Source organism: Candoia aspera, chromosome 6, assembly GCF_035149785.1.
Source record: "Candoia aspera isolate rCanAsp1 chromosome 6, rCanAsp1.hap2, whole genome shotgun sequence".
In the NCBI taxonomy this organism is placed as follows: domain Eukaryota; kingdom Metazoa; phylum Chordata; class Lepidosauria; order Squamata; family Boidae; genus Candoia; species Candoia aspera.
In genome coordinates, this window is record NC_086158.1 from 73,486,718 (window position 1) to 73,503,185 (window position 16,468).

A 16,468-nucleotide genomic window follows, 5' to 3' on the forward strand; every position below is an offset into this window, starting at 1 on the left:
AGAGGTCTGCCACCTTTGGCTGCAAAGGATGTAGTCAATCTGATTTCGGTGTTGTCCATCTGGTGAAGTCCATGTATAAAGCCGTCTCTTAGGTTGTTGGAAGAGAGTGTTCGTTATGCAGAGTGAGTTGTCTTGGCAAAATTCTATCAGCCTATGTCCTGCTTCGTTTTGTTCTCCCAGGCCATGCTTACCTGTAATTCCAGGTGCCACTTGACTGCCCACCTTAGCATTCCAGTCTCCCGTGATGAAAATAACATCTCTTTTAGGCGTGTTGTCCAGTAGGTGCTGCAGATCCTCGTAGAACTGCTCTACTTCAGCTTCTTCAGCATTTGTGGTTGGGGCATATATTTGGATCACTGTGATGTTAGATGGCTTGCCCTGAATTCGAATTGAGAACATTCTATCGTTTTTTGGATTGTATCCAAGCACTGCTTTATCCACTTGACTATTAATTATGAAGGCTACTCCATTTCTTCTGTGGTCCTCTTGTCCACAGTAGTAGATCTGGTGGTCATTTGATGTGAAGTGGCCCATTCCAGTCCATTTCAGTTCACTGACGCCCAAAATGTCTATCTTTAATCTTGACATCTCACCAATAACCACATCCAATTTGCCCTGCCTCATAGATCTTACATTCCAGGTTCCAATGGTGTGTTGATCCTTAGAACATCAGATTCGCCGTTCACCACCAGCACCGTCGGCCGCTAGCCGTCCTTCCGGCTTTGAGCTAGCTGCGTCATCACGTCTGGGGCTAGTTGAACTCATCCTCTGTTCCTCCCCAGTAGCATTTTGACCACCTTCCGACCTGGGGGTCTCATCTTCCGATGGTATACCGACATATCTCTGGTTGTACTGATCCATTTAGTTTTCACGGCAAGAATGCTGGGGTGGGTTGCCATTACCTTCCCCAGGGATCGCATTTAGTCTGACCTCTCTGTCATGACCTTCCCGTCTTGGGTGGCCCTTCACGGTTTAGCTCATGGCATCAGTGAGGTGCTGAAGCTCCAGCACCACGACAAGGTAACGATCCTTTGCTGAAGATAATAAGATGTATTGTTGCTAAATATATAACATGTATTGGGAAATACATTATTGCATTATGTACAGTACCAGCTGCATATTCAATATGTTTGTTGTACTCTATTGCTAAGACAGCCTTTCTATGCATCTCTATTATTGTATGTGAAAAAAAAAATTCCAGGGGAAAAAGTCATGCTTTGGTTGGCAAAAAAAATGTAACTGCTTTCTGGCATTGCCTATAAAAATAATTCACTATATTTATATTGTGGGAGCCAGAATGAATTTTTGGATGACAGACTCTTGATACTTAATAGGAGAGAAATATTTCATACCTCAGTCCCACCCCCACTCCCGATTATTTCTTGCAAATTCTCTACTATGTAACAGTTTGCTTTTTTGTAATTTTTTTCTGATGTACATTAGCACTTTATTTACTTAATAGTTTTTATACTCTGAGAAAAGAACTTTTGGCTTTATGTGGTTACCCATTCATCTTGCAAACCGGTTCCTGGGGTTGTATAATTTAACTTTATTATCAAATCAATGTGTAAAAGCCTTAAAGTCCTATTATATTTGACCATGAAATACAAAAGAAAAACACTGCAAGACAGTTTTATGTGTTAAATGAAACTGACTTGTTATACAGCCTTTGCTTAGATTAAAAAAAGAATAGTCAATATTTTCAGACCCTTTTAGAAAGAAATGATGTCTAAGAATATGTAGAAGGCATTTTTGTTGTGGTTTATTCGTTCAGTCGCTTCTGACTCTTCATGACTTTATGGACCAGCCCACACTAGTGCTTCCTGTCAGTCGTCAACACCCCCAGCTCCCCCAGGGACGAGTCTGTCACCTCTAGAATATCATCCATCCATCTTGCCCTTGGTCAGCCCCTCTTCCTTTTGCCTTCCACTCTCCCTAGCATCATCATCTTCTCCAGGGTGTCCTGTCTTCTCATTATGTGGCCAAAGTATTTCAGTTTTGCCTTCAGTATCATTAGGTTTCACATGCTCCTTTCTGCTGGGGATGCTGCTGAGTCCTGCCAACTTGTCTAATTTGCAAGCTATTTCCAATGCACTGTAAGCCTATCTCGCTTTTCCATAACTCCGTGCAAATGCTTTCTGAAGCTTTCTACTGCTAACTGAGTGTTAAATGTGAGTTGGGAGGTAGGAAGCATGGAGTGCAGCCAATATCTCCAATGGAAAAATACACCACTAGAGAAACAAGTTAGGATCTGTGTTCTATGCACAGCATTGGGGTGGGGGTGGGGGGTTCATTTCCCAAGTTTGCAGTGTAGCACTATGAAATTTATGACAGTTTGCCCTTGCACATAAGGTACATACAATCCTTGTATGGGAGACTACACCAAAAACGTATTTCTAATATCACCACTCAACCCAGTAGTGTATAAAGTATCCTGTCCTGTGCATCTGGCACCATGCATTAGGACCAAACAAATCCTTTTGTATTTGCAAAAATGCATTCCTGTTTTTACGTATTATCAGTTTTTATTTATTTATCAAATTTATGACCGCCCATCTCCCCCCGAGGAGGGACTCTGGGAGGTTTACAATAAAACGGAATTAAAACTGTACAATATAAAACTATACAATAAATATAGATACACAGTAAAATAAATATGATAAAAACCTGATGGCTAAAAGTTCTGTATGAATCTGCAAGTAAAACAGGGTCCTTCTAGGGAGCTAGCCATCCCCAAGAGTGACTGCTCTCCTTCCCGCCCCAGGCAATATGGCAAAACCAGGTTTTCAATTGCTTGGGGAAGTCCAGGAGCAAAGGGGCCTGTCTCAACTCTGGGGGAAGAATGTTCCGAAGGGCAGGCACTACTGCAGAGAAGGCACGCTTCCTGGACCCTGCCAGATGGAATTCTTTTACAGATGGGGTCCGTAACATGCCCTCTCTGCCTTCCCAGGTGGGACAGGTCAATGTAATAGGGATGAGATGGTCCCTCAGGTAACCTGGTCCCATGCCATGCAGGGCTTTAAAGGTGATAACCAACACCTTGAATTGGTTGTTGTTCATTCGTTTAGTCGCTTCCGACTCTTCGTGACTTCATGGACCAGCCCACGCCAGAGCTTCCTGTCGGTCGTCAACACCCCCAGCTCCCCCAGGGACGAGTCCGTCACCTCTAGAATATCATCCATCCACCTTGCCCTTGGTCGGCCCCTCTTCCTTTTGCCCTCCACTCTCCCTAGTATCAGCATCTTCTCCAGGGTGTCCTGTCTTCTCATTATGTGGCCAAAGTATTTCAGTTTTGCCTTGAATATCATTCCCTCAAGTGAGCAGTCTGGCTTTATTTCCTGGAGGATGGACTGGTTTGATCTTCTTGCAGTCCAAGGCACTCTCAGAACTTTCCTCCAACACCACAGTTCAAAAGCATCGATCTTCCTTCTCTCAGCCTTCCTTATGGTCCAGCTCTCACAGCCATATGTTACTACGGGGAACACCATTGCTTTAACTATGCGGACCTTTGTTCTCAGCGTGATGTCTCTGCTCTTAACTATTTTATCGAGATTTGTCATTGCTCTTCTCCCAAGGATTAAGCGTCTTCTGATTTCCTGATTGCAGTCAGCATCTGCAGTAATCTTCGCACCTAGAAATACAAAGTCTTTCACTGCTTCTACATTTTCTCCCTCTATTTGCCAGTTATCAATCAAGCTGGTTGCCATAATCTTGGTTTTTTTGAGGTTTGGCTGCAAGCCAGCTTTTGCACTTTCTTCTTTCACCTTCATCATAAGGCTCCTCAGTTCCTCTTCGCTTTCAGCCATCAAAGTGGTATCATCTGCATATCTGAGATTGTTAATGTTTCTTCCAGCAATTTTGAACTCCAGCCTTTTTACTTTTTACATTTAACTCCAGCCTTTTTACATTTACAAAGGCATTTTTACAGCAACCTAATTTTGTATACTTGTTTTAAAGATTTTTTTTAAGCTATAAATAGCCACTGATCACAAGGGGATCCTGTGAAAAGTGATAACCTTTTAATTTAATCACTTAAAGATCACTCAGTTCTTTGAAGATTATAGTTAACATTTTAGATATATTCATAAGCTTATATATTCATAATATTTCTAAGTTATAGAAATATCACTGATTTTGTCGTGAAATAACTTGTTCTTGGGACCTTTCATTTTTTAAAAAGTAATTTTCCATGTTTTTCCACTCTCATATAACATTATGTTTACCTATTTATCTGGCTGTTTTGATCCTATAGAGGTAAATGATTTTAATGTAACAAATGTGTCTAAGAAGGTTAACTCTCTTACAGTCCAAAAAGAGATGTCTTAAAAGTGTACATTTGCTTCAGCAATGGAATGTAAATAAATATTTCATTCCCCAGTTCAGATTTTTTTGAAAACCTAAATGACTTTGCAGAAACCTTTAGAAAACATTATGTTTGTATAAATAAATAGCTGAATGTTTCCAGTCCTTGTTTGGAACAGTATATTTGAATTAATATATAATCAGATTAAACTGGTGAAGGTACTTTGTTGGTCTATTTCACTCCTTTCAAGCAGACCAGTTAGTTCATGATATTTTATTAAAGAGATTTACAGTTTTTGCAAAAGGAAGCAGGTTTTTTTTAAAAAAAAACTTGCATTAGTGTGTACTGAGTGTTTATACTAGCGTTTCTCAACCTTAGCAACTTTAAGATGTGAGGACTTCTACTCCCAGAATTCACCAGCCAGCATGGGAGTTGAAGTCCTCACATCTTAAAGTTGCTAAGGTTGAGAAACACTGGTTTATACTGTGTATATAGGTAGGCAAATTTGGAAAAATTATGTCTAGTACTCTGTAACTTTTTAACCATTTTGTTATATAGAGCAGTAGCGTGAAAACTTGCATAAAGAGACAGTAAGAAACCCACAACCTGAAGCTGTGCTATCACAGGATCCACGTATTCTAGGATAGGGACTATGGAGCAAGAAGCACAAAACTGAACTGCTTCACTATTCAGGGACTTAAGAACTAAGTAATCAATCAGGAGCAGTCCAAAACATTTTGCTGCCTGATGGCCCTTCCAAGCACAAAGCCAAAAACATTTGTAGGTGAGTCTTTCTACAATTGTAACTGGAAAATGTTTTCCACCGCACTTGAAAGCAAGGGCCTAGTTTAGGAGGTGTAAAGTAGATTGCATAGAATATAGGCTCCTTTTTTTAACCTTACTGTAACCAACCACCATTTGATGTCTGAGGTGAGTGGTGATTAAGTTTGATCTTATAAGCATCACCCAAGTGAATTACAGATCCAAAGGAAATACTCAAATTGGGACAAAACAAGTGCATACCAATGCACAAATGAGAACAAAAGCTAAGCACCAGAAAGGTACAGATTGGTGCCTAGAGCAATGCAATTTGATGTTGTTGAACTTTATATGTCTGCTGTGTGTTTCTTGTTCAACATTACAGTCTGTTCTGGTAGTTAGTAGGATAAAGCTACTTAAGCTAGTGGCTTTTAACTTTTCATATCATAAGTTCCTCTGGTCATACTAGCAATAAACTTTGATCCAGTCATGGTGGAAACAGAACCTCCACTTTTTTTGGAGGAGGACACATATATGTTTATATTTTTAAGTTGTAGTAAATTTTAAGGGCATAAAATTGCAATAATAATGTTGACCATAGCTAAAACTGCAAAGTAATAGTGAGAGCTAATTGGGGCTGAAATAATGGTGATCACTGGGGCAGTCTTTCCCCGAATCCAAATCAAGAAATATTTCTAAATAATGAGAATAACTGGTGCAAAATGTGATTTTATTCTCCTAAGCCCAAATTGAAAGAGTCCTGGACTTTAGGAAGTATTTGTATCTACATGAGATAAATACAGTATCTTATTTCAAGTCTAAAATCTAACTGCATGCAATAGCTGACATGGAATGATATTTAGTAGGGCTGTGCATTGCTTGCATTCAAAAACAAAAAGGTATTATGGAATGTGCCTGCAGTTTAGATTTTTATTTTTATTTTTTTGCACCAAATGCACATTTTCTTGGGATTGTGTAGCAGGCAGCCCTGCTATGCCAAGAAAAAAAGCAGCTGTTTTTAAGGAGCTGCAGACAGGGGCTATATTTGTGTGCCCAGATGCTTCGAGGCCACCTTTTGCCTTCAAATCCAAAATACCGCATGACACTAAGGCTTAGTATTTAATAACTCATGTGTAATACTAGCTGACAGGCTTCGAATTTAGCATTTGACAGCTTTTAAAAATGGATGGCTTATGAGATTTCCTATTTGATTCTAGCCACAGAAGAGGTGTGATCAAAATACTTTTCTGGTGATTGCCTTTGGAGTTATTGGTGTGTTATAGCACACAGACGTACAGCCTTTATTTTAACACTATTATACTCTTGTTTTGGTCTGTAATCATCCTAAATAATTAAAAGACGTTACACATTGTTTTTAGCACTGTTCAACAAGAAAAACACAGTGCTTAAGTAAAGTTGGAGATAAGGACAGATAGAAGATATAGAACATAGAATTCATCAGACTGATTAGGGAGAGTTTGAATGTGGAACATTTTAAATTTGTCTTAGGCTTCACTGTAAAAAAAAGTCTATATAAAAGGAAGTGGGTATTCTACTATTCCAGATCTAGGGATAGAGTCTTACGTCTTAATGGATTTTCTTATATCTACGTTTGAGAACAGCTGAAGGTATAACATCAAAACCCACTGAGTTAAGGGCTCTGTGATATTTAGAGGTCACAAGTTGATTTATGTATCCAACTAATTTAAAAGCATTTGTTAAATTCCATAGTGGAAAGAGAGTAGAGATGGTGCTGTGTTCAATTTGATGATCTATATCTAAGGCCGTTGCTTTAAGCTCTGCCCTGCTCAGTCATAAATATACTGTACAGTACTGCAAATATTTGGCTTCTTTACTGTTTACCCAGAAGGACTAATATTAACCAACAAAGTTTAAGAGGCTGCCATATAGTATTCTGCTGATATTGAACCCCCTCCCCCTCATGATTTTATCATTTGGAATATTTAAAAAGAAAATAAAAGAACTGTAAAGTTCATTACAACTGGGGAAAAGGGATTTGCCAGTTTATTAAATACCAAGAGGCCTGTTGAAAGGCTTTCTGTTTGGAATATTTGGCTTCAATTTTGTTTCTATTCCAACCCAGATATTACCATTAGAGTCTGTATACCCTTTTGAGGTCTGAGAACATTATGTATTTTTCACTGTATTAATATTTTTGAATGTCGCTAATTTGATTGACAACTTTGGAAAAGTTACAGCCATTATTCTGCCTTTATGGTCCTCTAAAGAAGTTTTCATCTTGCTAGTTGCAGATCTTTTCTAAGATAGGTTTTTTTTAGGGATGTAACTACTGAGTTCACTAACAGATGTGTTAAAACTGTTTTCCATAATTAATTTTTTACTAAACCACGTAGCAATGATTGCATGTTTCATTACGTTCATAATTATAATTCATTAGAAATTCTAGACTTTAATCTTAAAAAAACTAATGTAATTTTGCTGTGATACTTCAAAAGAAATAGCTTATATTAGTTGCATTAACTAGGAACCCAGTGTTCTGAGTTCAATGAGATTTTATAAAGATTATTATTTATTTATATAGATTTCTATGGCCACCCATCTCACTGATTCTGGATGGCTAACAAGAATTAAAATACAATATAAATACATTGTATATTTTAAAAAAATTAAAAATAAACCCCATTCCCAACCAATTAACACAAGTAGCTTCCAGTGAAACTGAGTTTGCTGGGAAAGAGTCTGTGATACCCCATCCAGCCAACCAAGCTAATGTCTGGGTAGGAAGTACATGATCTCTCCCTGCTAGCACAGACCATCAGGAGTTTTCATTGCAGTGGGATATGAAAGCAATACGTAAATAAACAATCCTTCTCCACCTCAACTGGAGAGAATTTATGTGCCTCTGTGTGTATGGGTATATGTCTTAGTCCTTAGCCTACCACTTAAGATTATTTATGGCTCTTGAGGGTGAAGGTTCACTCCTGTGCCAGATATGTGCAAAAACGTATAAACTTAAGCAGAGGCACAAAAATGTATAAACTTAAGCAGGGGCATGAAAGTAGTGGCTGTGAACATGTGATCAGAGCCCCATCCCTTTTTATGCATGTTGCATACATAATGAACATAAAAAAGGGGTGGTGTTTTTATCATATGGTTGCACTGCCATCTTGACCTTTTCTTTCACCCTCCAAAATGAGCGTTTTAAAATAACATATCGTGTTCAGAATCTTCTGTTGTAGAGAGCTGCTTATTTATGGATTCTTCTTTCTCTTTATTTTTTTCGTAATAGCGTGGATCCCCCTTCATTGTATTTCTTATTATTAATTGCTTAGTCATTCAGATATGAAAGCATAAGATACTTCCTTGCTGTGCTCTTTACTGTTACTTTTGAAATAATCTGAAAGTTTTAATTGTTCTGCTGGAAGCAAAAAAAGCTTCTGTTTATATTACCAGGACAACTGTCAAAAACTGTCTTGCATAATCTCTGAATAATTCTGTAGCTATGCATTACTTGTACTCGGAACGAAATATAACCCAAGCCTGTCAACTCTGTTTAGGCTGATATTGTTTAATTATCCGTTTTATTGCATTTGTTAGATTACATTTGTTTCCAATTAAGATCTGTTTGGTAATGTTTGTGTTTACTAATTATTATGGCTCTGCAATGTTTCAAATTCAGCATCCAAAGGTGCTGTGGAGTGTATGGGAGAACAGACACAGCACCCATCTGCAACTCTTTAAAGCAGCTTTGACTTTTCTGATTCCCAGGATCTTGTGACTTCCTTTCGCAGCTACAGTACTGCATACTTCTGGGAAAGGGCAGGGTTGCTTTAGCTATCTCAGAGAGGTGCTACATTTGAACAGCATACAGTCTGAAGCACCTTTCGAAGACTGAATCTAAAGCACTGCAAAACTCTACTACTGTAATTGGTAGCCAGTTCACTTGACTATTTTGCCTTTATGAGTTACTAGCCACACAATTCTAGGCACGTCCTAATGATATTGGAGCGAATTGTTCTCAGATAATGATGTTTATGGGGGAATTACAAACTATGGTTTATTGGTTCAAGTTTCGATTGGGCAGTTGCTCACCTTGCCAGCCTGTGCTCCATTCTGTCTTCCTTCTGAGACAGGGGGACAATGTCTGCTCTCCAACATGGTGAGAATCCAATAATCCAATCAGTGCTCTCTCCCTCCAGCTGTTAAAGAGGAGTCTGCAAAGCTTTGTTTAGTCAGTGACCCACCCAACTCATCTCATTTCCTCTTTTCCTAGCTCATCATCCACTCATATCACATGACCAAGTATGTGAGTTTCTGCTTTCTGGTCATCACTTCAAGGAAGCAAACAGCCCTTATGTAGCCCAGGACTGGTTGATTGGTTCTTTTTCTAGTCCTTGATACTTTAAATGAACATCTCCAAATCTGTAATGCAATCTTGCTTTTTATTGGTGTTTTAACTTTCACAGTAATACATTACAAGTGGAAAAATGATCGTTTAACTGGTCTTTTGTCACTTATTGTAAATGTTCTTATCCTATTCAGTCTAGTCAATGTTTGTCATTGCCTTCTTGGATTTTTCTCCAACACATTGTCCATATTTATCTATTTTTGAGCCCCAAACTTCTTGCATTTTAAGGGAAGCTTTTTAGTTTTAAAATTTCTTTTAGTTATAATTACTGTTTTATATTTACACTCTGTCATGTATTTTAATCCTTTTAGATTCACCTTTATAGCTACTGTTCTATTTGTCTTGTGCTAGTTACTGACTGCAAATAAGTATTGATTTGATGTGGCAAGGAAATAAAAGTTTAGTGCGATTTCATATCCTCTGCTTTGCTGAAATCCTGTCTGCTCTTTTGGCATTTCTCTTTCCCTCTATAGCTCTACCTTCCTTCGTAAGATTGTAAGCAAAACTTTGGTTGCATAAGAAATTAGTTCAGTGGTGCTTTCTGTACAAAGCTTCGAAGGAGTGCTTCATTCTGCTGAAAGATCACACAAAGCACCTCTTTAAGGTGGATTTTTGAAGCAACATAGCTCCTTGCTTCTAAAAGTGAAGTGACCACGTTGCTTCTCTTTGCGGGTTGTGGACTTCCTCCACAACCTCTGTTGATACTTCCAATAGCCAGAAGAAGGTTTTGTGATTTAATTCAAATAATTTAATTCAGTTTAATTGATTTAGCTGCCACCTGACTCCAAACAACTCTTGGCGGCTACAGTATAACAAAAAAATAGAATACAACAAAACCGGGGGGGGGGGGATCCCCAAATAATGTAAGTAAAAGCAGATAAGGAGCTAGATGATTATGCTGTGTATGTGCAGGAGCTTCTTCTGATGCTTCCAGGATTGTTGTTGAAGACACTGGGAGAATCATCCTCAGATGCACAACCCAGAAGCCTCTTCCAGTTATTGGAAGTGAGAGGGTTGCAGTGCAAAGCCTCTCAATGAACAATCACACCATCCCTATGCCTTGCTGTAGTGAATTGTGGCTGCTGTCCACTCCTCTGTATACAGAGGTAGGAGTACTGCAACTACTACTAATAATGCTAATGTTAATCCAAATAATATCTCCTCTGAGTCAAGTTTGTCTTATGGTGCCCATACAGTTTTGTCTATACAGTTTTCTTGGCCACAATCAAAAATGCCATAGCACTGGTTCCTTCCAAGATGTTATTCAACAATGCAGTTTAACCTAATGCCCTGGTATGTATGTATGTATGTATGTATGTATGTATGTATGTATGTATGTATGTAGTTAATTTTTATCCCACCTTTATTATTTTTTTAAATAACTCAAGGCGTCAAACATACCTTCCTCCTCCTATTTTCCCCACAGCAACAACCCTATGAGGTGAGTTGGGCTGAGAGAGAGTGACTGGCCCAAGGTCGCCCAGCCGGCTTTCATGCCTAAGGCAGGACTAGAACTCACAGTCTCCTTGTTTCTAGCCTAGCACCTTAACTGCTAGACCAAACTGGCTGCCTCTGATATTCCCTTGGAGTCTCCTATCCAAGTATAAACCTGGCCCAAGCCTGCTTCTCTTCCAAGTTGAAACATATATTAATGCAAATAAGATACTTGATTTTGGGGGGAAATTCCCCCCTCCCTTACAAACAGCTTTTAGTTACTTTAGCACAGTCTTGTGGCCAAGTTTGCTTCGTGTCTTTAAATCTAACTGTTAAGAGATGATGAAATGCATGTGAAGCTCTCATTGCTGAAAGAATGTCAGTAAACATAAATTATAAATCCTTCAGGAGCCAAGAAGAAGAAAACTAAATGGAGGAGAAAAAAGATTGCATTTATTATCTCATGTTGATAACTGTTTATACAATGGGAAAAACCAAACCCTTGGGAATCTCACTATAAAATAGTCCAGTTGGTTTGAATTATGTTTCCATGTGAAATATGGCTTTTCTATATTTCTGTTTTTCTTTTTTCTTTGAATTAATGTTGTGGGAAAGTAAACCGCATTTTCTAAGTGTTAGATAGTTGTTCAGGTTCTGAACACTCAAACGAATTATGTTTAAATGAGTGTTCTCACTGAACCTAATGCGGAATTTGCTAATGAAGTCATATTGGGAATATGAGTAAAACCAAATTAAAGTTAATGTGTTTACGTGTTAGACAACATATGAATGGTCTGAGAGTTTTAATTATTTAAAATTATTTCTGGAATTTAAAAAAAATATTTATAGTAAATGATGTATATACAAAATTATGATGATGGCAAGGGGAAGTTACTTTCATACTTTTCTTACAAGTGATGTGAAGTAAAATATTATTTTAAAATGTGGTTTAAAGAAAGAATATGATTTTGTAATAGCAAAAGGTTTTTTTAAAAAAAACTTTAGTAAAGTTTTTAATCATAAAATGTTAGAATTATGTTATTAAACATTAAGCCTTAGTGCTTTTCCTTAAAATTAGAAATCTATAATCATGTGCATCTAATCACTATATAAGTAGGCTAGTTTCAGTTCAATCTTACCTATTTTTACTTAGATTTAAGTTGTATTTACTTCTAAGTATGAAGTATTTTAAAGTTCAGTTGTCCTACTCTAAGATTCCTAATAAAGGTGAAATATTGTAAGATCAATGTCCTAGAAGTCAGTAGTTTTTTTTCTTACTTAGCTCTATTATCCAGATTAACCTCTCCTTTAGCAGTTTACAGTTTAGCATCTGCTACAGTCAACCGACTTCAGCAAAAGATCGTTACCTTGTTGTGGTGCTGGAGCTTGAGCACCTCAATGATGCCATGAGCTAAACCGTGAAGGGCCACCCAAGACGGGAAGGTCATGACAGAGAGGTCAGACTAAATGCGATCCCTGGGGAAGGTAATGGCAACCCACCCCAGTATTCTTGCTGTGAAAACTAAATGGATCAGTACAACCAGAGATATGTCGGTATACCATCGGAAGATGAGACCCCCAGGTCGGAAGATGGTCAAAATGCTACTGGGGAGGAACAGAGGATGAGTTCAACTAGCCCCAGATGTGATGACGCAGCTAGCTCAAAGCCAGAAGGACGGCTAGCGGCCGACAGTGCTGGTGGTGAACGGCGAATCCGAAGTTCTAAGGATCAACAGACGGTTGGAACCTGGAATGTAAGATCTATGAGCCAGAGCAAATTGGATGTGGTTTTTGGTGAGATGTCAAGATTAAAGATAGACATTTTGGGCGTCGGTGAACTGAAATGGACTGGAACAGGCCACTTCACATCAAATGACCACCAGATCTACTACTGTGGACAAGAGGACCACAGAAGAAATGGAGTAGCCTTCATAATTAATAGTCAAGTGGCTAAAGCAGTGCTTGGATACAATCCAAAAAACGATAGAATGATCTCAATTCAAATTCAGGGCAAGCTATCTTACATCACAGTGATCCAAATATACGCCCCAACCACAAATGCTGAAGAAGCTGAAGTAGAGCAATTCTATGAGGATTTGCAGCACCTGCTGGACAACACTCCTAAAAGAGATGTTATTTTCATCACGGGAGATTGGAATGCTAAGGTGGGCAGTCAAACGACACCTGGAATTACAGGTAAGCATGGCCTGGGAGAACAAAACAAAGCAGGACATAGTCTGATAGAATTTTGCCAAGACAACTCACTCCGCATAACAAACACTCTCTTCCAACAACTTAAGAGACAGCTTTATACATGGACTTCACCAGATGGACAACACCGAAATCAGATTGACTACATCCTTTGCAGCCAAAGGTGGCGGACATCTATACAGTCGGTAAAAACAAGACCTGGAGCTGACTGTAGTTCAGATCACGAACTTCTTATTGCACAATTTAGGATCAGACTAAAGAGATTAGGGAAGACCTACAGATCAGCTAGATATGAGCTCACGAATATTCCTAAGGAATATGCAGTGGAGGTGAAGAATCGATTTAAGGGACTGGCCTTAGTAGATAGGGTCCCGGAAGAACTCTGGACAGAAGTTCGCAACATTGTTCAGGAGGCGGCAACAAAATACATCCCAAAGAAAGAGAAAACCAAGAAGGCAAAATGGCTGTCTGCTGAGACACTAGAAGTAGCCCAAGAAAGAAGGAAAGCAAAAGGCAACAGTGATAGGGGGAGATATGCCCAATTAAATGCAAAATTCCAGAGGTTAGCCAGAAGAGATAAGGAATTACTTTTAAACAAGCAATGCGCGGAAGTGGAAGAAGACAATAGAATAGGAAGGACAAGAGACCTCTTCCAGAAAATTAGAAACATTGGAGGTAAATTCCAGGCAAAAATGGGTATGATCAAAAACAAAGATGGCAAGGACCTAACAGAAGAAGAAGAGATCAAGAAAAGGTGGCAAGAATATACAGAAGACCTGTATAGGAAGGATAACAATATCGGGGATAGCTTTGACGGGGTGGTCAGTGAACTAGAGCCAGACATCCTGAAGAGTGAGGTTGAGTGGGCCTTAATGAGCATTGCTAATAACAAGGCAGCAGGAGACGACGGCATCCCAGCTGAACTGTTCAAAATCTTGCAAGATGATGCTGTCAAGGTAATGCATGCTATATGCCAGCAAATTTGGAAAACACAAGAATGGCCATCAGACTGGAAGAAATCAACTTATATCCCCATACCAAAAAAGGGGAAAACTAAAGAATGTTCAAACTATCGAACAGTGGCACTCATTTCACATGCCAGTAAGGTAATGCTCAAGATCCTGCAAGGGAGACTTCAGCAATTCATGGAGCGAGAATTGCCAGATGTACAAGCTGGGTTTAGAAAAGGCAGAGGAACTAGGGACCAAATTGCCAATATCCGCTGGATAATGGAAAAAGCCAGGGAGTTTCAGAAAAACGTCTATTTCTGTTTTATTGACTATTCTAAAGCCTTTGACTGTGTGGACCATAACAAATTGTGGCAAGTTCTTAGCGGTATGGGGATACCAAGTCATCTTGTATGCCTCCTGAAGAATCTGTAAAACGACCAAGTAGCAACACTAAGAACAGACCACGGAACAACGGACTGGTTTAAGATTGGGAAAGGAGTACGGCAGGGCTGTATACTCTCACCCTACCTATTCAACTTGTACGCAGAACACATCATGCGACATGCTGGGATTGAAGAATCCAAGGCTGGAATTAAAATTGCTGGAAGAAACATTAACAATCTCAGATATGCAGATGATACCACTTTGATGGCTGAAAGCAAAGAGGAACGGAGGAGACTTATGATGAAGGTGAAAGAAGAAAGTGCAAAAGCTGGCTTGCAGCTAAACCTCAAAAACACCAAGATTGTGGCAACCAGCTTGATTGATAACTGGCAAATAGAGGGAGAAAATGTAGAAGCAGTGAAAGACTTTGTATTTCTAGGTGCAAAGATTACTGCAGATGCTGACTGCAATCAGGAAATCAGAAGACGCTTAATCCTTGGGAGAAGAGCAATGACAAATCTCGATAAAATAGTTAAGAGCAGAGACATCACACTGACAACAAAGGTCCGCATAGTTAAAGCAATGGTGTTCCCCGTAGTGACATATGGCTGCGAGAGCTGGACCACAAGGAAGGCTGAGAGAAGGAAGATCGATGCTTTTGAACTGTGGTGTTGGAGGAAAGTTCTGAGAGTGCCTTGGACTGCCAGAAGATCAAACCAGTCCATCCTCCAGGAAATAAAGCCAGACTGCTCACTTGAGGGAACGATATTCAAGGCAAAACTGAAATACTTTGGCCACATAATGAGAAGACAGGACACCCTGGAGAAGATGCTGATACTAGGGAGAGTGGAGGGCAAAAGGAAGAGGGGCCGACCAAGGGCAAGGTGGATGGATGATACTGTAGAGGTGATGGACTCGTCCCTGGGGGAGCTGGGAGTGTTGACGACCGACAGGAAGCTCTGGCGTGGGCTGGTCCATGAAGTCACGAAGAGTTGGAAGCGACTAAACGAATAAACAACAACAACACAGTCATTGTTGTGGCAAAGAAAAGTAACATAGACAGCCTTTATGTCACTTCAGTGATGGCTGGGTGATGATGTTGCTAGGAAGATGCCGTAAGTTGCAAGGAGGAAATTGCCAAAGATGCTACTGGGCTCTTAGTTTCAATCTAACTGGCCATGCAGTCCCAAATAATTTCATTACTGTACCAAGGATTGGAGAGAAAAGCGTCATAAATATAACAGTTTAGGAATGTTGTATATTTTTAGAATATTTCATATTTAAAGTTATTAAAGCCTGCCTGCCTGCCTGCCTATCTGTCTATGAATTAGTTCTTAAATGGTAATGAAAATTCCTTAGATACAGCTAAAATATTAATTGCTTGGTTCTATACACAAACAAATGTATTACATAGTGTTGTGCATCCCAGTAATAATGTTGTCATTATTGCATAGCAGGGGGAATACATATCACAATATCTATTGTTCTCATAGGATTAAGTTCTTCCCTGGAACAAAACAATCAGGACTATCTATATTTAAAGTCATTACTCTGTTGTAAAATACAAGCATGTAAGATATATATGTCTAAACAAAATGTACAAATATAGATCATATTTTTAATATTTTTCTGCTTTGCTTTCTTTCTTTTTAATAAGGTAAGCTCTTGGGTGACATGGCTGATTCTGACTGCAGGTTCTATGGAGGAAAAACGAGAAGTTTTCTCTTATGTAGTACATGTGGCAAAATGCTGTTGGAACATGGGCAACTACAATGGTGTAATGGAATTCTTGGCAGGACTCAGGTACTTGCAGCTCATTCTTGAAATGATGGGAGCTCAGGGATAGATTAAGTTGCAGCATCTGTTACATACAGCTTGTCTGTTTAAAAAAATAAATGGTGAACGCCACTCCATCAGTCATTGTGTTAAAGTGTTCTGCTAAATTGCATCATGTATCTCATCCAGTGAGTTTTATATCTGTTTTGGCAAAACTGAATAAGATGGATGACGGGATATATCATTTAAAAGACAGGTCTC

At 39.0% G+C, this 16,468-nt stretch overlaps 1 protein-coding gene across 5 annotated transcripts in view; it reads left to right on the forward strand.

Moving 5' to 3' along the window:
- The window catches only part of PLCE1 (phospholipase C epsilon 1), a 156,965-nt gene that overhangs the window by 83,696 nt on the left and 56,801 nt on the right, over positions 1 to 16,468 (forward strand). For all 5 annotated transcript variants that reach the window (XR_010068224.1, XR_010068225.1, XM_063307406.1 and 2 more), the window contains exon 4: positions 16,089 to 16,234. Coding sequence is in view for 3 of the 5 variants with exons in the window: in XM_063307406.1 (XP_063163476.1) it covers positions 16,089 to 16,234 (146 nt within the window). In the remaining 2 variants the exon portion in view is untranslated. The remainder of the gene's footprint in view (positions 1 to 16,088; positions 16,235 to 16,468) is intronic.